We start from the raw sequence: 21450 nt of genomic DNA, 5'->3' as shown, positions 1-21450 counted from the left end.
ATGAAGAAATTAAAGGAATGGCAAAGATTGCAAGGGTGAGTCTCAAATCGAACAAGGTTCATCTTGACCATTTATACCTGTTCATACTTTATAAATCTACAAACATGAATAGCTCAAACAAATTTTGTAAGTTCCACGAACATAAATAGTTAGAATTAACTCAATCGCGTGCACGACTCATCCTAATATTTCTCGGAAGATATGGAAATAATCCATTTTATTCGGGAATCAGTAAATATCATTTAGCCTAGTACCAAAATCTATGAATAGATTCATAATCATACTATAAAGTGCACTAAAATATAAGTGTAGCAGCAACCGGTGAGGGGCAAATCTGTAAATTAAGCTCGCACAAGCAGACAACCGTAAAAATTCCAGTAAATAAGAACATCCGATACGGCAAGCAAAACAAATAAAAAATCATAACTTCGTCTTGTGTGTGCAGCGTTGCTCTCCAACAGTGCGGTTACCGACATCGATACTGAAGTCGCAGGAGGAGGTCGAAACGACATGAATCTTAAAGATCCCCAAAACGATGACTTTCCCGGAGATTTTGGTAAAAGTATTCAACGGCAGCGTTCCGGCCCGCACGTCCGAAAAGAGCTCCGATGATTCCCCCAGCAGCCGATCCGCCATGATGGTCAGCGTCACGTTCATGGGCTTCGTCTGGTCCGCGGATATCTCGCCCGACCCGATTTGGGCCTCGCCCACCTGGATCCCCCGGTAGTTCAAAGAAGCGGTGCTGTTTTTGTACTTGAACCCGACTTTATTCGGATTTTTCACGGATAGATCCACGCCCAGGGTCAAGTTCACGTCCACGCTGACACGTGGAATGTTGAGTGACACGTCGAAGTCCTTCAGAACGGCGGAGTTGACCGTCGTTGTGGGATTCTTTGCCTTGAACACCGTCAGGCAGAGGATCACGAGTACGATCGTGGCGACTAAGGCGGCAGCTGTCGCCGCCAGGCAGACGTTTCTGCACGTCCGGCGGCGTGGGGAGGCATCTCCGCCGTACGCGGCTTTCATTGATCTCTCTGAAATTGCTCGATTGCCAAAAGATAGGATCTTTTTGTGACCGTCTTTTGTTTAAAGGTGGAAGCTTTTGGTGGTGGGTTGGTTTGGGGAGGATGCCTTCAGTGTTGAGAGCCGACTAATCTAGCGGTTTGAGCCCACAATAGCCCCAAGACGTGTTAATGGGGGTTTTAGGACGCTTTCAGACCTACCTGGCCTAATTGGTTAATGGTTATATAGTGGGTTTCATTAGTTAAAGTTGGTTTTATTGTACTTTAAGCCGATTTGGGTCCATGATACATTTTTAGAAAATGAACGACGTTACGGGTCAAACTCATAGTTTTGTTGTGATATACAATGAATTTTAGTCATTCGATGTCGTTTCAGTTTTCAAAGCATAGTTTTAATCTATGCAATATAATCAGACTTTTCAATTTCCGTTCGATTAACGACAATTAAAGTCGTTTTAGTTATCAAAGTTCTTTGAGTGGTTCCAAGCTATTGTAATTCTTTATTTAAGTCATTGGATGTATCAAGTATTTGCTTGTTTTTCTTGTGAATATATTTGTTGATGTGTATGACCTCTTCGTTATGTTTGAGATGATATTTCTTCGTTGTTTCTTATCTTATAAAAAAAGAGAGATTATATAAATTTGCAATACATTAAGTTGGCTAAAAGTGCAAGACGAAATTAGTCAATATAAAATAAATAATTATGAAGATATTATGTAAAGGGGTTGTCTGATTGAAAGCTATATCTTTAACGATTGAAGCTAGGATTGTCAATGTGTACGATTTTTGTTCAACATATTTCTATACTTACCAAACTTTATCAATGTATTAACTTGTAAGTAGGGGGATGATATCGTGATTGTGATCTTAATATTTATGTTTAGAGTATGTGAGTAGGCCATCCTGAGTAGGCTCCGACATGTTTAAACTTCAAATTTTGGTTATATTTGCAACGTAACACAACAAGAATTTTCTTTTCATTATTGTTTTTGTGTTTAATTGAGTGAAACAATTAGATTTGTTGTTGGCCTCTTTCGTATCGACATAGAGTCATTCACTGCTAGGAGTTAGTTTTGCGTATCCTGTCGACATTCTGTGTTATAGTTAGTGACATAAACGCAGGGCCAGTTCAAAGATTTTTGAGGCCCGGGATGACGTAAAAAAATATGTCCTCATTTCATATAAAAAAAAAATATTTGTTTTCACACTTAAAACATCGATAAAATTATATTTAGAAAAACACTTCAAACTCAATAATTTAGAAACATGGAATAATTAATTTATTTTGTATCAAGAGAAGGAAACTAAAAAACTTTGGACTTTCAAGTAGATAGATTATAAGTTTTGTTTTTCATCTGAACTTTTAAAGTATTTTTGTATAAATCATGAGTTATTTTTTCTTATTTACTAACCTTGTCAATGTAAGACTAAAAAAATATTAATGTTTTTGAGTCTTTAAGGATGTGTATAAGTAATGAATGAACACTAAATTAAACATTTTGATGACACGTAATATTATTTGCCAATTTGGTCTAAAAATTTAGTTTACACATTACTGTTTGCTGAAGATTAGACTTGAATTAGAATGGATATTTAAAATAGCAACCCAAATAACTACTAGCTAGTAAATAAATTAACAACCAAACAAAAATTTGTAAAAATTGAAAAAAATAAACATGCACATAGCATTTCGAACTTAGGACCTCTCGTTAATTTTAAACAACAAAAATCATTGTTTCTAATTAAACTTCTTGATCATTTAGCCAAATTTTATAAATTTATACTGTTATGAAAAGAAATTTGTAAAAATTGGAATACAAATAAGCACACATAGTGTTTTGAACCTAAGAGCTCCTCATTCATTTTAAACAATAAAACCACCGGTTCTAGTTAAATTTCTTTGTCACTAAACCAAATTTTATAAATTTATATTCTTATAAAAACATATATAAATATACCACCCTAATAATTTTGGTACCCCTAATTTTTTTAAGCCCCGAACAGTCGCCCTGCCTGCATTGGACCTGGGCCGGGCTTGCATAAACGTTTCCATTCACCTACACTCAAACACTTTAAAATGGTTGTGCCAACTAGTAATGCCACCAAGCAGCGAAAACGCAAACCACATATTTTAGAAGATAAGATAACGCAAACCACATGTTTGAAGGGATTTATTGACCGTTGAAAAAATGTGAAGAAAAACAAAATTTCTTTTCAAGATGAAAGATTTCCACTTCGAAATTTGTTTCTTGAAATTGCGTGTCTAACCGTGTTTTTTTTTTTTTTTTTTTCATTCGTTAATTGTCAATTCACACACAATGCATTGTTGTTTGAAAGCTTCCAGAATACCAACTTCATGGGATCATGGGATATTTGCATCTGCGGTTTAACTCATCATGCCTCCTTTTGAACTATTTTAAAAAGGGTTAAAGCCCTAGTCAACAATTCTTAAGATTATATAAAATACTTAGAGCTAGTTTGATATCGTTGTGCTTTTTAAGAAAAACTATTTATGTTGTGGTGTGAGAATAAATAACTGTAAAATAAAATTGTTGAGTGCTTGGTAAACTTTTATATAAATTGCTTTGAATATGTTAAATGACTAAAAATGATATAGTACTTAATGTGATATAATAATTGTCAAAGACAATAATGTAGGCCAAAGGTTGTAATTTTGTTAAACATCTAAGGGTATGCTTGTCATTTGAAAATTTCATTAAATGATCATTGATAACTATGCATTCGGAGGTATGCTTGCCATTTGAAATTTTGCCCTTCATTAAATAATGTAGGGCAAAGGTTGTAATTTTGTAAAACATCTGCTATTTGAAAATTTCATTAAATGAGTATTGATTACTATGCTTTGAAAAAAAAAAAACACTTTTTTTAGAAGCATGATAGACCATGCTTATGTTTTTCTACTTTCATTGACAACATTTTTTTTTTCCTCCAAAGCACTATAATCCCAAACCAACCCTTAATACTTATTTAGAAGTGCTTTTATATATTGAGCATCACCTCTGTTCATAAGCGCTTCTATTAAAAATGTCCAAAAAATAAATGAGAATTCAAATGCTTTTTTTTTCTTATTAAAAGGAGGACAACTGATGTCTAATCACGATTATCAATCCCTTTGGGGCCCAGATGAGGCTAGTTGGGAATTTCACCCTAATTGTGACCGCAATCAAGCAGATTCACGGCTTACAAAGTATCGAACGTAAGACCTTCCACTTTTTTTTTTTTTAGAAAGCCGTTGTTCGTACTTTTCTGATGGGCCACTTATTGTGGTTAAAAATTCAAATGCTTTTTCAAAAAAGCAATTTGAAATAAACACTCACAACTTCTTATGACAAACGTTGTTAAAGGCGTTATTTATTTTCTAAAAGTGTTTTTAGCTATTTTATCAACATGTAACATGCCCTTATTCATAAGGGACTTTCATATGCCTTTAGATTGTTTGGGGCCTAATTGGATAGAAACAAAAAAACCCATGTCTTTCTTGGGCTTCTGTTTGTTGGACTAGAAGGCTTCTTTTTCTGTTGACACCTAACCCTTACATGCACATAAAGACATAAAGACATCGACAGAGGACAATGACACATAACAACACACATGCACGACATGTAACGCAAATTGCAACCGTTATTCCATCGCAGGGGCCGTTGGGATACCGACCTCTCGGACTCTCCAACCAACTCAATGCCTTTACCTTTGCATTTTGCTCAATTAATTGCAGTTGGGCAAAAGCAAAATCTCGATGCTCTCAATTTTCATGGCGGGCAGATCGAAGCTTAACAAGTTTTCAGTAGATTGGTGAGAAATTTTTGATTCATTGGCATTTGGGCTTGAAAATTGAATCAAATGATGCATTTTTGAGCAACTTTTATGTTGATCGGTGGTCTATGATTATAAATTAATTTTTATGTTAATGATACGGTGGTTTATGACTACAAATTAATGTTGGTGATGCAATATTAGTTTGACGTTTATGTTGATGATACAGTGATCTACGATTACAAATTAATTTTTAGACTTTCTAGTCAAAATAATCTTTGAAATTGCTATAAATCTTCACCTTGGTCCTTGAGATTTAAAATCAATAGAAGTGATCATTGAGTTTATTTACCATCAATCATTTTGGTCATTCCGTGAAAAGTTATGTTAAATAAAGAGTAAAATGACAAAAACACTTTCAATGCAATTATCAACGGACTAAAATGATTTGACAAAAAATTAAGGCTATTTTTGTCATTTTGATCTTTATTTAATAGAGATTTTTCACGGAATGACTAAAATAATTAATGGGGACAAACTCAGGAACCACATAGGACCAAAGTGAAGATTAAAGTGAGAAGTTATGCCAATCACAATAACCATTTTATCTAAAAGCCTTATTTTAAATATTATATTACCGACACAAAATGACATAATAAAAATCTTTTTCTTACATGAAGAAGAGAGAGGTTTCAATATGTCTGAAACACAACCAGTATACCATATATTGCTATACAATTAAAAATAATAATTTTTCTAGTGTTCTTGTATAATAACATTTCCTGTTAACATTGTATTTTTGTCGGAGTATGATTATTTCCCCCTTTTTTTTCTCCTTCATTTCCCTCCCTTTCTATTTGAACAGTTACGATTAAGTTACGTCAACATCTTAAATTAATTTTATATAAAAAGAGAAAAATAAAATAGAGAATATGAGAGAAATAAGGAAAGATAATGAAAAGAAGAAGGAAGAGAATCCTAGTCCATTTTCGTCACAATGAAAATTGAGTTTGAGGTGAGGAGTGCGTGGTTGTGGTAGGTGCCCCTACATCTTTGCACACAAATTATAGACACTAATTTATTGCCCAACAACCCTTCCCTTCCCTTCCCACAAAAGTAATCACGCAGTTATGTTGTGTGAGCGGCAGCACAGGAGTACTGTATACATGGGCAAATTTTAATTATAAATTTGAGAAAATCCAAAACAATATGGATTTGATAAGAAAGGGTGGAACTTTGCAGGTCCATTGGAATGGGGAGTGAACTGCAGCGGCGGGTGGCGAAGCTGGTGTCGGCGGCCAAGCAGAGGGAGACGGAGAGCCCGGTGGAGTGGGCGGTGGAAGTGGGGAAATGGGTCGAGGCAGCTCCGAGCACTGAGTTGGCGGAAGTGTTGGTATCCCAACTCTGCTTCCAACACAACCGACCTTCCCTTTGGAAGTTTCTTGACATTGCTCTCTCCTCCGGCCTCCTCTCCCCTCCCCATGTCCTCTCCATTTTGTCTTCCAGGTACTCTACACTTCCCCACTCACTGCATTTTTTTTATTATTTTCACGATTTTGACACTCATTTTTTAGCCTCGAGCACTCGAGAGTCCGGAAAAGATTATAAAATATTCAATTTGGAGCGCAGTCTGCTAAAGGGGTTGAAATTCGCTACCCGATTAACACATTGGCAATGTTATCATGTTTTTGTTTGATTGGATGATTTTGTGTTACAGGGTGATTCCTAATAGATGGTCTCAACCAGAAGCTTATAGACTCTATCTTGAACTCCTGAGAAGATATGCATTTTCATTTGGTCCACTTTCTGGCGATGTTTCCAAAGAAAAGTGAGTTTACGGATCTCATGTTGTGCTCTTTTTTGATTAATTTCATGTCTGCCTGATGCCATTGTGGTTTAGAACTTTAGATGTTTTGAGTTGGTGAAAAAGTTTGCATCTTGGTTGGTTTAGACGGTTTAGTCTCTATGCATTGTCGAACTTGGTGGAAATTTTCCGTCTTGGTTTAGATGGTTTAATTTCGTTTCATTGTATTATGCTCTATTTTGATGAACTTTCTGTTTGCCCGACGCCGTTGTGGTTTAGATGGTTTGATTTGGTGGAAGTGTTTGCGTTATGGTTGGTTTAGATGGTTCAATCTCTATGCCATTTCGAAACTTGGTGAACATTTTCTGTCTTGGTTTAATTTTGTTTCATTTTATTATGCTCTATTTTGATAAACTCTCTGTTTGCCTAATGCTATTGTGGTTTAGATGGCTTAACTCCATTCATTTTCGAACTTGGTGGAAAGTTTGCTTCTTGGTTGAGATGGTTTAGTTTGGTTTCGTTAACACGAATGTTTGGGAAAAGGAATACCGACATTGTTAGCATGACTTTTTCACTCAATCAATTGAATGAACTGCTGAAACTTTCATTCTTCTGTCTTGCAGGATAATGGAATCCATTGATGTTGTCCTTGAGCTTTCTCAGACTTATAAAGTTCGTGTTGTGGAGCTTGGTCATGCATTGGTCTTGTTCTTTTTCAGTGTAATCAGTAGCTTGATTGACAGTACGTTGGATGATTGGGGATTCAAAATGACATCCCGAAAGAGGCCGAGATCAGATTTTGGAGGTGCAGACTACAGTGATATGGAAATTGATTCCAGGGAAAGTAAGAATTTCAAAATTAAAGAACATCGTGAACGGATAAGGAAAATGAATTCTTTTTTGGCCATAGAGGTGCTGGCGAAACTAACTGAAAGCAGAAAAGCTTTGGTTCTGCTTCGACTTGTTCACTTGAATATGTAAGCGTCTCATTCATAATATTTCTCACCTTCAATTTGCCGATGCTGTCAGAATCCAACCATGCAATATTGACAGTTCACGTTATTTAATAATTTTCTTAATTGTTCTGTCAGTGCACTAAAAACATTTAGATGAAAAAGGATGCATGTTGATTGTCGACAGAGACTAATAATTAATTTTTTGTCTAATCCACTTCTATTCATAGGCCTGAAATATTCAATGGCCTCCTGAAGAGGCTACGATTTCTCAAAGGACGTCAACTTGCATCCTCAGATTTGAGTTCTGCAGTGGAACCGCTGGCAAGATTGTCTGCCAACATTCAAAGAGTCTCAGGTTTTAAATACCAGTTAAATAAGCACAAGCTAATTGGGATGCTTCTTGATAGTGGGTCTCAGAAGCCAGTATTCCACTGCAACCCAGGATTTGGTCATTCCACTTGTTGGGTTTGTTTCGATATATACATGGAAAATGCAATGGATGGAAAGCAACTTTCTATTAAATCAGTCGTTGATATACTTGCAGGTATAGTCCTTTTGAAGAGTCTCAAATGAATATATGTATGCATGCATGCATGTCTGACTTTAGTTCCGATTGAATTAAGAAAAGAAAACTGCAAGAAATTCAATTAATTCTTGATTTCACTGACCTAATGCAGAAGGAATCATGACGCTGCAAGTATTTAACCAGGCAAGCTGGCAAGAAACCTTCCTAGCACTCTGGCTCTCAGCTCTTCGACTTGTGCAACGAGTTGAGACTACTCCATGTCAGCATATATTTTAGAAAGGAAAAAACAAAATAGCATGGATAGTTAATTTCGCCTTCATTCTTCTTTTGCAGGAACGTGACCCTCTTGAAGGCCCTATACCACATCTTGAGTCCCGTCTTTGTGTTCTTCTGTCTATTGTCCCCTTGGCCATTGCTAACGTTTTGAAGGATGAGACCAATTTGAATTCCTCTTCTATTAAGGGAGATACTGTGTCTGGGAACACGGAGAATGGATATGGACACAAAATGGATGGTAAATCTAATACTTCAAGGAAACAGGGCCTGATTTCTTCTCTCCAGGTCCTTGGAAATTTCTCTGGCCTCTTGTGCCCTCCTTCATCAGTCGTGGATCCAGCTAATATTGCAGCAACAAAAGCAGCTTGCTTTGTACGTAATTCCAAGAATGAAAAGGATACATCAGGTGCAGGCAGTGGTGGTAACGTCTGTATCAAAGCAGGTTTATTTTAGAAATCTGTCTCACCGCTCATTTTGATTTGATTATGATTAATTCATGTTTATTTTATTCGTGGATCTCATATTAAGGAAAAAGTGTAAACATTCATCCTGCTACTGTCTCTGAATTTGGTTCCGGTAATAATTTTGCAGTTGGCTCAAATGTTTTTCAGGTGGTGACATGAGGCACCTTATTGTGGAAGCTTGCATTGCAAGAAATTTAATTGACACATCAGCATATTATTGGCCCACTTATGTGTCTGCATCCACGATGTCACCGTCAGACACATCACCAATTCAAAAATCCCCTTGGTCAACATTCATGGAAGGAGAACCACTGAGGGATTCCCTAATAAACTCCCTTATCACGACACCAGCTTCTAGGTACAATGAAAAACATCTTAAATTAGTTGTAATACGAGCTGATCTTTAGCTGATTATTTTCTCCTCGTTCTCCCGTTCAAGTTTAGAAGAGATAGAGAAGTTATATCATACTGCACTAAATGGGTCTGAGGAGGAGAAGGCAGCCGCTGCAAAGATCCTATGTGGTGCATCTCTCAGAAGTGGATGGAACATTCAGGTTGAAAAAGCATGCAGTAATACTGGAGATTTTACATTTGACTATTTTTCAAGTCCTATTTTTCTTGAAGAGCGTAATGGTGCCTTTTACCTCCTGTTGTTCTTCAAATTTTGACAATGTTATGGCTTTTAAGAAAATTATTATTAAGAGAATTACATTTGGATCCCTGAACTTTGCCGCTTTCAGGAACATGTTGTGCACTTTGTGGTGAAGCTTCTTTCTCCTCCTGTACCTACCAATTATACTGGACCAAGAAGTCACTTAACTGACCATATGTCAATGCTGAGTGCCCTCCTTTTCGGAGCTTCCTATATTGATACAGTTCACATTCTTTCTTTGCATGGTAAGGTGAGTGAGATAGTCTCATTTTATAGAAATTGGTATCATAGTATTATTTAAACTTGGCACGCGTTTCTTCTCATAAAGCTCTTCTCCCTATTTAATTCAATTAAGTCACATGAAGTTGAAGTTCCGGCGTTCTTATGGCTCCAAAAAAACTCTGTTCATACAGGTCCCTGAAGTTGCAGCTTCTTTAATCCCGCTTTGTGAGGTCTTTGGATCACTTAAGCCTACATCAAATAACAAATCAAGCATGGGTGATGAGTCCTCCATTTACATGGTCTTTTCTTTGGCATTTCTTTTTCTACTTCGTCTATGGAAATTTTATAGACCACCTCTTGAGCAATACATTACGGACAGAGGAGGACCAGTTGGAGGTGTGCTGACGTTGGAGTATCTTTTGTTATTGCGCAATGGCCACATTGCACCTGCCGGGGATGAGACAAACGGCAGTGGGGATCAGCTTGAATCATCACCTGTGGGACCTATGTGCATTGATTCTTATCCAAAATTACAAGCCTGGTACCGTCAAGACAGATCTTGTATCGCTTCAACACTTTCCAGTCTATCTAGTGGAAATCCTGTCCATGAAGTTGCTAATAAGATATTAAGTATGATTTACTGGAAAATAACTAGAGTTGGGGCCCCACCAAGTAACTCTTCTGGACCATCAAGCGCCAGTATTAGTGGCTCCCCTGCAGATACTGGAGAGGATTCGTGTCAGAGACCAATGCTTCCTGCTTGGGAGGTATTGGAAGCCATTCCTTTTGTCCTTGATGCCATTTTAACTGCTTGCGCCCATGGCAGGCTTTCATCTCGTGACCTGACAACAGGTTAGTCGGATGCTACTGCACTTGTCAGTTGAGGCTCATTATATGGTTTTAGCTTTTGTTTCTAAACTCTGCTTCTTTCATCAGCTGATGAATGTGTAACTTTATGGATACTGGGAAAAAAATTAGGGTGTTTAGTTTAGTTTTTAAATTTTAGATGAAATTCCTTCTAATGATCCCTTAAATGCTTTTGCAGGCCTGAGAGACCTCGTTGAGTTTCTGCCCGCTTCTCTTGCTGTCATTATTAGTTACTTCTCTGCAGAAGTTACTCGTGGTATATGGAAACCAGTGCCTATGAATGGAATAGACTGGCCTAGTCCAGCAGTGATTCTTCAGTCAGTTGAGTCTGAAATAAAAGAAATACTTGATGCTGTTGGTGTCAATGTTCCGAGCTGTACCTCTGGTAACTAAACTTTATTTGTCTTCGTATTCTTAGTAGAATTCACAGATGCTCTTAGAGATTGATAATGATTGTTCAATTTACGTAATGTCATACTCACCGAAGAATATCTTTTGCATTTCCAATACTAAAACCCTTTTAATGCCTTGCAGGGATTTCAACCGCAATGCTCCCACTTCCACTGGCTGCTCTTGTGAGTTTAACCATTACTTTTAAACTCGAGAAGAGCGTTGAATACGTCCATACTGTTGCTGGGCTGGCCTTGGAGAACTGTGCATCAGGTTGTTGTTGGCCTAGCATGCCTATTGTAGGCTGTTTGTGGGCTCAAAAGGTCCGCCGCTGGCATAATTTCATTGTTGTATCAACTTCTCGCTCCGTATTTAGACAAAACAAAGATGCTGTTGCACAGCTTCTGAGAAGTTGCTTCTCCTCATTTCTTGGCACGCCCCATGCTTCAACCTCTTCGTTGTCCAGTCAAAGCAGTGTGAATGGTCTGTTGGGTTTTACCATCGCAGATATTAATGCTCGTCCTTCCGTGGCACCTGGGTTTCTATACCTGCGCTCTTGCCGGACAATACACGTTGTCCAATATGTGAATGATGTGATTGTAGGACTAGTGGCAGAGTATGCTGTGAAATTAGCCACCAGATGTGCAAGAACGGACTCCCCTCGCTTGAATTCTAGTCAGGTATCACAGTGCCTAGCCATTGCAAAGACAAAGGAAGTGGCCTCACTTGGTGCAAGTCTCTTGTGTGTGACAGGCGGAGTCCAGCTGGTTCAAGAACTGTACCGGGAAACCATCCCAAACCGGTTGCTCTCGTCGAAGGAAGAGAGACATGGGGAGGCAAACGCTGTGTCCCGTGTAATGGAGGGGTATGCGATGGCATATCTGGTGATTCTGTCAGGCTCAATCGAATGGGGCATCGGAGACAACTTGCCATCATGGACACTCTCAAGACGAGCGAGGGTTGTCGGGATCCACATGGACTTTCTGGCAGGGGCATTGGAGGGGAACATATCGCTTGGTTGTCATCCAGCTACTTGGAAAGCTTATGTTTCGTGCTTGGTGGGTTTGATGGTGAACTTTGCTCCGGTGTGGATACGAGAAGTGAAGGTGGAGACGTTGAGGAAATTGGCCGGCGGACTGAGAGGGTGGCACGAATGTGAACTAGCCCTTTCGCTTCTCGAAAGAGGCGGGGCTTCGGCCGTCGGATCTGCCGCCGAATTAGTAGTAAATGTACTGGACTGAGTCTGAATTCAAACACATTTCAAGATGTAGACCTTATTACAAGGAAAAAAAAAAGAAAAAAGAACATCGAACATGATAAAATAAAAAGAGTAAATTACAAAGTGCATAATCGTTCGACAATTGCTTGTGCAACTAGATTATGTATTTTGGGTTGGAAGCATCGATTGAGGAGGAACCGAAACTCTACAACAACAACAATAAAACTTTATTCCACAAAGAGGAACCGAAACTCTTTGACGATTATTTTTGGTTTATGGGGTTGTGGTTTTCATGTCAATTTAAGGTCTCATGTGTAACATGTTGTCAATTTAACAAATGAAAAAAGTAGTAAAACGTCCAAAATGAAAAAATTAATAGAATTTTAAAACACGGAAGTGCAATGTGGGAAAATTAGACATCTTAATCCATTTTGAATAACAATGTGGTTGTCTCAAACAAAAAATAATACACATATTTTCTAAGTTAAAAGACGCTAGGCGGTAGTCGGATGGTGGGCTGAGGGCTAAACGGGGCCTAGGCAGACTAGGCGGATTTAAGTAAATTTATTATATTTCGTGTAAATAAGTGCTTGTTTATACTTAAAATATATATAATTTCATCGTAAACTGCAAAAATAGAATGACATATATATTATGAAGCATTGGAACATAATGAAAATATGGAGAACAAACATATAATGTGTGTTCATTTAAGTATTCAACAAGTCTCTTACATTTAAGTATTCAACAAGTCTCTTACAATTTATTGAAAAAAATAAAATGCAAATGAAAGTTATCTATTTTTTGTCCAAGTGAGTCGCAACCTAGCGGGTGCTTAAGCAGGTGGGCTACGCGAGAGTCTCAGCAGGTCTAAGCAGCATTTCTTTTAATTTTCTAATGCTTAGACATTAACCGGGGCGGTGACCAACGGCCTAGTGCCTAGGCGACGTTAGGTGAAGAGTTTTAAAACAATGATATTTTCTTATTGATTTTGAACCTATTTGGATTCAAACCCTCTCCTTCCACCTAAATGTATTTTTGGAAGACAAGATGAGAGAAATGGAAAGGAAATTGGATTCACAGCCCTAGTTAATTCAATTTCTTAAATTAGTTATTCGATTATGAATTTTAATTTCTTACATCACATGCAAGTAATTGCGGGTAATGACATATGCATACTGGGACTTAAGTGGTCTTAGGATCACTCAGAGTATGAAAATATACAAATAAAGATCATTCGATGGCCAACCAAATGTTTGATACAGGTCATTTTTGTGCCCGCCAAGAGTTTAAGAAAATACCTTTGGCATGTTGCTTCCACACTACTCTTAGCATTCGGCGGGGGCGGATTGGCGGGCCATTCAAAATTTCAGAGAATCTGGAAATAGAAATTAAAATAATAATATAATTACATATCTGGAACATGCCCATCGTTTTATCTTTTTATTTATTTATTTATTGATAATTATGTCTGCTATTTTATTCTGATTAATTCTCTCCCTCTTCCTCTCTAGTCGCTGGCTCTGACACTTTTTCAGAGCTCTCCCAATTTTCAACCCCTCTCACAAGCGCTTTCCAGACGATGAAATTTCACAAAAATTAGGGTTTTGTGGGGATTCTTGTGATCCCGTCCCAAAAGGGCTTCCATTCCACCTAATTGCGGAACGTCGTAGAAGGGAGGATTTGGGTGTGTGGATATATATATATTTTTTGAATTTGAATTTGAATTTGAATTCGAATATATATTGGGTGGTGTATGAAACAGAATCTGAGAGTTGAGAATGGAAGTGGGAAGGAGAATATCGGCAAGTCCTCGTCCGTGCTCCGTCCGGCGAGTGGTGGCGAAGAAGAGGGGTGGCTCCGATGGGTTTGTAAACAGCGTGAAGAAGCTTCAGAGGCGTGAGATTTCTTCGAAGCGTGATCGAGCTTTTGGGATGAGCAATTCCCAGGAGAGGTTCCGCAACATGCACCTCGTGGTTCGTTTTCTTTTCATTTATCTCATTTCCTATTAGTATTATTAATCCAATGCAATTGAAAATTTTCTATTTCTTTCGCCTGAAAATTTGTTGAAATTGTTTTGTGCTTGATGTTTTAATGGGGATTCAGCTTAGAGCAATTCTTCTAAGCAAATTAAAGACTTGTTTGGTATTTTATTTGAAAATTTTTGTCATATCTTGAAAACAATTTTCTTTAAGACTTAAAAACTTGGTTGGTAAACAATTTAAAAATTTTGATTCTTACAATTTAAACTGAACAAAGAAATCCAAAAAGAGGGGGTCAAAAGAGAAAGAGGATAGAGGAGGAAAAAAAATAAGACATGATTGGAGGAAGCATAAAGAAGAGAGAGGATCAAAGGAGATAGAGAGGAAGATGAGTGAGAGAAAAAGCTGAGAGTATAAAGGTAGTGGATTGAAGGAGAGATGAAAAAGATAAAAAAAAAACAAAGAAAGAGAAGGGGGAGATAGAAAGAAGAAAAGAGAAGGATAAATTTGGAGTGAGGGGAGGAGGGAGAGAAAAGAAAGTAGTAAGTTTAAGTTTAAAAATTCTAAAAACTCACTTTTTGTTTTTTTATATAATAGACTGTATTTTTTAGTTAGTCTTGAGTTCAGTTTTTGAAAATAGTCATACCAAACAAGTTTTTAAGGTCTAAAACTTAAAAAATTGTTATTGAGTTTAAAAAGTTTAAAAAGTTGGATTCGGATTTTGTGATAATCTTAACATTTTAGAGATGTTTTGGTCTGGTGTTTCCCACCCGACGCATATCATTGTGGCCTCGGTTTATGTACTTTATGATTGCCCAGGGTTTGTTTCTGTAGAGTCTGCTGAAGCTGGCCTTAGAGTAAATCTTGTGATCATATTAATTACCTACTAAATATGGGGCATTAGAACTTAGAAGCTCAAGTTATGGAGAAATTTTATTGTGGCAGTCACATGATGTTGCTAATCCATGTGTTATGATATGAGTGGGTGACGGGGTTGATATATTAGGGGACTAGTGCATAGTGTTGGGTAAACAATTAGAGTGGTAAAACATTGGTAACACCACGTGGGGATATGACTGTCATACTGAAAGCCTCTGCCAAATATAACCCAACATTTTTTCTTTTATTGTTGAACAGTAAATTTGATATTCATGGTAATCCTTACTTTATCTGTCAAGCATATCATGGTGGTTATCAATATCATGCTGTTTTTATTTTATTTTTTTGGGTACCTAATTAGTTAATTTCTGCTTCAGGAGGAATATGATACTCATGACCCCAAGGGACATTCTTCGGCCATATTGCCTTTTCTGATGAAAAGGACAAAGGTCATTGAGATAGTTGCCGCACGTGACATCGTCTTTGCTCTCGCACACTCTGGTGTTTGCGCAGCTTTTAGTAGAGGTAATAACATGCCAAACGGTATTGAATATTGTACTAACCAAATGCAGAACTTTATATTCCGTATTTCCAGTCTAGTAAATATTACAATAGGTTAGGTCAGTCAATTTGGATTATAAGTCACAACTGTTGAAGGAGGAGATACGCATTTTAAATAGAAGAAGATCCAATATATAATAATTGGATTTAAAATGACTAGAAAAGTAGAAATAAGACTGGTTGAGCAAGCATTAAGTCTCAATCGTGGGTGAATGGAATCTTACTTATTCTCGGTTGGCTATTCATATTGCAGAGAAAAACGAGAGGATTTGTTTTATGAATGTTAGTCCTGATGAAGTCATTCGGAGCTTGTTCTATAATAAGAACAACGATTCGCTCATCACAGTTTCAGTTTATGCTTCAGACAACTTCAGCTCTTTGAAATGCAGATCCACAAGGATTGAGTGGGTAGATTGAACTCAATATTTATGTGTAGCTTTTTCATTGCCTTCATTGGTTATCTGTTTCTTATGTTCTGTTATTGTTTATCCTTTGGCTAGATATATAAGGAGGGGACAGCCAGAAGCTGGCTTTGCTCTTTTCGAGTCCGAGTCTTTGAAGTGGCCTGGGTTTGTAGAGTTTGATGATGTTAATGGCAAGGTGCTGACATACTCAGCACAGGATAGGTATGTTTTCATTGTGTAACATTTCTAATATACGATTACCAAATCCATTAGGATACTAACGGACATCCCTTTTTTGTGGTACTGGGCCAGTATATACAAGGTGTTTGACCTTAAAAACTATACCATGCTGTACTCTATATCAGACAAACATGTACAAGAAATCAAAATCAGGTATGTCTCTTTCTTGTTCCCTACCCCTTTTGAAACGGTTGTGCTTACTTTGCATAGTTTGTTGACCAACAGTGATGCTTAAGTTCTTAATACAATTCTTCTGTATTAACTATACCCCATAATTTCTGTTGTTTGTAACAGTCCAGGCATCATGCTGTTGATTTATAACAGAGCTACTAGCCATGTTCCTCTGAAGATTCTATCAATAGAAGATGGCACGGTTCTCAAAGACTTCAATCATCTACTTCATAGAAATAAGAAGGTGGACTTCATAGAACAGTTCAATGAAAAGCTTCTTGTCAAGCAAGAAAATGAGAACCTTCAGATTCTGGATGTAAGTAAATTATAGCAACTATGTCGACAGTTCTTTTGCACCCTTGATTATTCATGCCTAATCAATTTCTGCAGGTTCGAAATGCTGAGATGATGGAAGTTAGCAGAACAGACTTCATAACTCCATCAGCATTTATCTTTCTGTATGAGAACCAGTTATTCCTGACGTTCAGAAATCGATTGGTGTCTGTGTGGAACTTTCGTGGAGAACTTGTAACTGCGTTTGAGGATCACTTGTTATGGCATCCTGACTGCAATACCAATAACATTTATATAACAAGCGATCAGGATCTTATCATATCTTACTGCAAGGCTGATTCTGATGATCATTGGGCAGAAGCAAATGGTATCTCTTTCCACTTCCTTTTAAGTTTTTATACAACTAGTGATTTTAGAGTTCTTGGCTGGGCTCAGAACAACTATCTTGCTTAATGATAATGTGTGTCCACTGTCTAGTTAGTAACAAATATAATGGAATTATACATGGCAAACTAGAACATCCTTTTCATGTCTAATTTTTTGAAGTTAAGCACAGAGTTGGCCTTGTTCTCTTCCTGCTCATGATGGTTGTAACATATAGTAGGGTGTGAAACCTGGAAACCAAAACTTAATTTGGTTTATTTTCAAATGGACATAAAAACACTGTAACTTGATATTCCGTGAGACTATAATGAATTTCTTTACCTTATGTTTCTGCTCGAGCAACTCTCCCTGGCATCTTTCTAGTAAATACAGACACCTATACACGCGGCTCATAGATCAAAAGATGATAGTTGACATTTTCTAACAACATAAGTTTGTTCATTTGATATGCTGAGCTGGTTGTTTTCATGAATGCTAACAGTTGTTGGAACTTTTATCCATCTTTGCATGTTCCAATTTCTCCATAAAGCAAGAACTTAGTAATCACTTTGTTTACTTGTGACGACTAAGCATTGATGTTATGAAAAAAGTTTGGAGGATATTATTTTGTCATCTCATATATGGTTTTTTTAGCAGCTGGATCTATTCATATTAGCAATATCTTAACCGGAAAATGCCTGGCCAAAATAAATCCTAGCAATGGTGGTCCCAAGATCGACAATCGTGAAGGCAATGCTGGCTCCTCAAGGAAGCAAAGCAACTCATCTGTGGTGAGCAGCACCGTCGCTGACGCTTTGAAAGACGTAACTGCTCTCTTCTATGATGAAGATCGCAACGAGATATATACAGGAAATAGGCATGGTTTTGTTCATGTGTGGTCAAACTGAAGTTCAGGTTATCTTTTAGCTTTTAAGGGCTTTGAAGCTGCTGTTAGAGAAATAGTCTAGTTTGGCAGCCTAGCTTGTTAGTGGATATGGGATATTGCCAGTGGCTTTGTATCATTAGCTTTCTTGAAAGTGCTCTCGCATTGTATCATAAAATGATTTCAAATTGCTAATGTAGATTTCAATAGAACTGGATTTTTGGTTTTGTAAAAAATGTTTACATGCAAGTTCTGTTTTTCTTTCAACTTGTGAGGTATGTTACTGACACTTCAAGGGTATTGTTTACTACACTTTCAAAAAATTCAAGGAAATGGTTACTAACATTCCAAAAAAAAATCATCATGCGCTATTTTTTTTTCTTTATTCTTTTATTAGCGAAGAGAGTATGACGACTTTTTTGACCTGTCATCAACAACTCTCCTTATCTATTGTGAAATTACATTTTTATGGATTGTTAACCACGAACGTCTAAAATGTCAGCTTAACCTTTTTATGTTAAATAGGTTATGTTTGCTTATGTTGTTAAACTCTTTACTAGAAATTTTAGTCTCGTGACAATTAAGACGATCTAGGCTAGCAACGATATAGGTAAAGCTCTTAGCGATTTAGGCTCTCAAGTTTGGATCTGATCTAAGACGGGCAAATTTGAGCGAAATCAATAGGTTCTTGTTGGAAATAAGGTACAATGTCTTCTTGTAATTAGTTGCACAACTCGTTTTTTTGGTTTAGTTTTTTTCTTATGAGTTGAAATAAGTTGCAGCAATTCATTCTGAGTTTTTGTGTGAATTTGTTCTCTCTATTTTATAGTTTGTAATTCTAATTTGTTTTATGGTGTAGATGCTTTGTTTATCCAAGCCTAATTATGTGTTGCAAATGTGTCTTGATCTTTTGTGTGGTGGAATATTTTATATTTAGATGATGTAGCTGCTACCCATGTAATTACCCTTCATGACTATTGTTTTTTGACTGAAATATATGAATTCTCATTTGATACAAGAAATCACATGAGAATAGTACTTATATATATATATATATATATATGTGTGTGTGTGTGTGTGTGTGTATATATGTGTGTGTGTGTGTGTATTTTTTTTTTTTTTTCCTCTTCTGCCACAAATGGCCAATCTCACGGAGGAGTCCCGAATTTGTATGTGCGGCTTCACAGAGGAGGACGAGGCAAAGGCAATGCAGCAACAAGAACACAAACTCGACAGACTTAGACAACAATATCCTCGTCAACGTTTTGTCTAGGCTTCCGATGAAATCATTTGCTTGGTGATACTCTAAAATATATGTAGCAGCAAATTGTTCCTGTTGCACCATAAGCTCCATTGAATAACAAGAATCAAATCCTTTTCGTTTTTTGTTCCGCTCTCCAATATTCGCATCGCATCAACCAATCCTTCAAAGAACAATCGACAGCTTCTCGAGATCGTATTCCAAAGAGCTTATGCACCAAACCGCCACGATCGACGCAACTGCTCTCTTCTAGGATGAAGATGTAAACCGGAAATAGGCATGGTCTTGTTCGTGTGTGGTCTAACTGCAGTACTTATTAACACTTTGGTTTTAAGAGCTATGAAGCTGCTCTTCAAGAAATAGTTTAGTTTGGCAGCCTGGTTAGTGGAATATGGGATATTATCAGTGGATTGTATCATTTAGATTTCGGATTTCTGATAAGATTATTAACCAATCACGTCGCGCCACGTGTCATAATCTGTTCACAATCTTTGAGGATAGATTTCCATCAGATTTTTAACGAATGACGGCATGCCACGTGTCATAATCTGTTCACAATCTTTGATGATAGATTTCCATCAGATTTGTAACAAATGACGGCATGCCACGTGGCATTATGCACAACCTAATCCTTTCTGAATCCTCTATATAATCCACCATCCATCCTCACAAATCTCACACCAAAATTCTCAAGATCTCTATCATTATTCATAGTTTCTGCTTCCTTATTCACAAAAATCTGTATCATTATTCATAGTTTCTGTTTCTTTCTTACAATGTCTTCTTCTTCTTCCTCAAGGATGATGTGGGAATTCAATCAGGAAGAGGAAGAATTGTTTAACGAATCAGAAGCAATGTTCAATCACCAGGGGGTAAGAAATGAGAGGGAAGAGGATGAGGAGCGTCAAATGAGAGATGACGAAGTAAGAAAGGGCAGAGCCTCACATTCCCGTCGAGTCATCCAAGCTGCGGCTCAGATCTACAGGCCCAGCTGTTCCGGAAACCTTGATAGAAGCAGACAACGACGAAGTATGGAACTCTTGGATGATTATTTTGTTCCTAATAGTGCATTCCCTGATACGTACTTTAGACGTCGTTTTAGAATGGAATGTGATTGAAAGTAGTTTAGGAAATATGAAATTGTTGTGTAAGGTAGATGATAATGAGAAGGTATTTATAGAAAAGTAAAAACAATTTTTTTCAGATATTTTTTTGAATTTTTTTTATTTGTTTTGAATTTTGTACAATTTTTTTTAAAATTTTTATTCAATTAATTAATCTCTGCCGTTTGATATAAAAAAATTTGAATTCCAACACTCCAGATTGTGCCACGTGTCACAACGGTAACTTTTCAGATTTTTAAAACTATTTTTTCATTTATTTTTTAATTTATAAAGCATTTTAATATCCACCGTTGATCTCAGATCGAACGGTGGATATTAAATCTGACTTAATTTTTTTTTTTACCGTTGAGATCGAACGGTCCACATAAGTGACCGTTAAGATCTAAAGCACCGTGGGAAGCCACGTGGCTTCCCAACGGTAGCTGACAGATTCTTTTTTTTTCTTCTGATTTTTGTGTCGGCGACGTGCCCCCACGCGTGGGTGGGGTGCACGCGCCTGACACAAAAAAAATAAAATATTGCGCTGACACCACCCTGGCGTCAGCATGACGTCACGCCCACCTCGGGCTGGCAATCCCCCACGGGCCCGGAACTCGGGCCTCCCCCTTCCATCGGGCTAGCCCACGCTGGAGCAACGCCACCGGCCCTCGGGCCCTTGTTTTGGAGCCTGTCCCCCGAGCCAAACCCAACGGTGGGAATGCTCTAATGCATGATGACTTTCTTGGTGTGTCAATATCTCCCATTATCAAATTGTAAAGTACACTATTTTATGTTAAATTATGTTTGTTTATCTCATAGGCTCTAGGCGATCTAAACTTCCAACAATTTTGGCTCTCGAATTTTAATCTCATATGAGACAAGCCGATCTAAACAGAGACATGCAGATGTTATCTGAGATAGACTAATATAACCAACATTAGTGAGTGTTAGCTGAATAATAATTAAGGTACAATGGCTCCTCGCAATTGTCTGTACCAAAGTTGTTTTTTTCGAAATTTCTTGAATCCATTCATTATGAATTTGTTGTGCGAATTTGCTATCTCTTAATTTTTCTCCAATGTTGTTTATATTTTGTTTTTCCAAGCATGACTTTATATGTTCCTAATGTGTCTGGC

The 21450-nt window shown here is 37.4% G+C and overlaps 3 protein-coding genes across 4 annotated transcripts; 2 read left to right on the top strand and 1 right to left on the bottom strand.

The window, feature by feature from the left end:
• Positions 1 to 322: 322 nt before the first annotated feature.
• On the bottom strand, positions 323 to 1581 carry LOC137745505 (late embryogenesis abundant protein At1g64065). The gene has a single exon (XM_068485468.2). It carries the CDS (start codon positions 1024 to 1026, stop codon positions 421 to 423), a length of 606 nt encoding a protein of 201 aa, XP_068341569.1. The 5' UTR covers positions 1027 to 1581; the 3' UTR covers positions 323 to 420.
• A 4330-nt stretch (positions 1582 to 5911) lies between these two features.
• LOC137745116 (mediator of RNA polymerase II transcription subunit 33A) lies at positions 5912 to 12296 on the top strand. The gene is made up of 12 exons (XM_068484998.2): positions 5912 to 6303; positions 6515 to 6625; positions 7225 to 7578; positions 7785 to 8101; positions 8235 to 8326; positions 8417 to 8801; positions 8971 to 9181; positions 9263 to 9377; positions 9564 to 9725; positions 9889 to 10549; positions 10743 to 10949; positions 11099 to 12296. Exons 1-12 carry the CDS (start codon positions 6050 to 6052, stop codon positions 12193 to 12195), a joined length of 3966 nt encoding a protein of 1321 aa, XP_068341099.2. The 5' UTR covers positions 5912 to 6049; the 3' UTR covers positions 12196 to 12296.
• A 1084-nt stretch (positions 12297 to 13380) lies between these two features.
• Positions 13381 to 18217, top strand: LOC137745393 (uncharacterized). 2 transcript variants are annotated; one of them, XM_068485345.2, is made up of 8 exons: positions 13381 to 14149; positions 15412 to 15559; positions 15849 to 15999; positions 16096 to 16221; positions 16312 to 16392; positions 16534 to 16726; positions 16801 to 17071; positions 17725 to 18217. In XM_068485345.2, exons 1-8 carry the CDS (start codon positions 13955 to 13957, stop codon positions 17973 to 17975), a joined length of 1416 nt encoding a protein of 471 aa, XP_068341446.1. In that variant the 5' UTR covers positions 13381 to 13954; the 3' UTR covers positions 17976 to 18217. The 2 variants fall into 2 exon arrangements, with proteins under 2 accessions (XP_068341446.1, XP_068341445.1); XM_068485344.2 differs by having other exon boundaries at positions 13432 to 14149; positions 17722 to 18217.
• Positions 18218 to 21450: the final 3233 nt, after the last annotated feature.

Source organism: Pyrus communis, chromosome 12 (assembly GCF_041283825.1).
Source record: "Pyrus communis isolate YQ-2024b chromosome 12, ASM4128382v1, whole genome shotgun sequence".
Taxonomy (NCBI): domain Eukaryota; kingdom Viridiplantae; phylum Streptophyta; class Magnoliopsida; order Rosales; family Rosaceae; genus Pyrus; species Pyrus communis.
The sequence above is the reverse complement of the archived record's forward strand: the minus strand, read 5'-3'. Positions and strand labels throughout refer to the sequence as shown.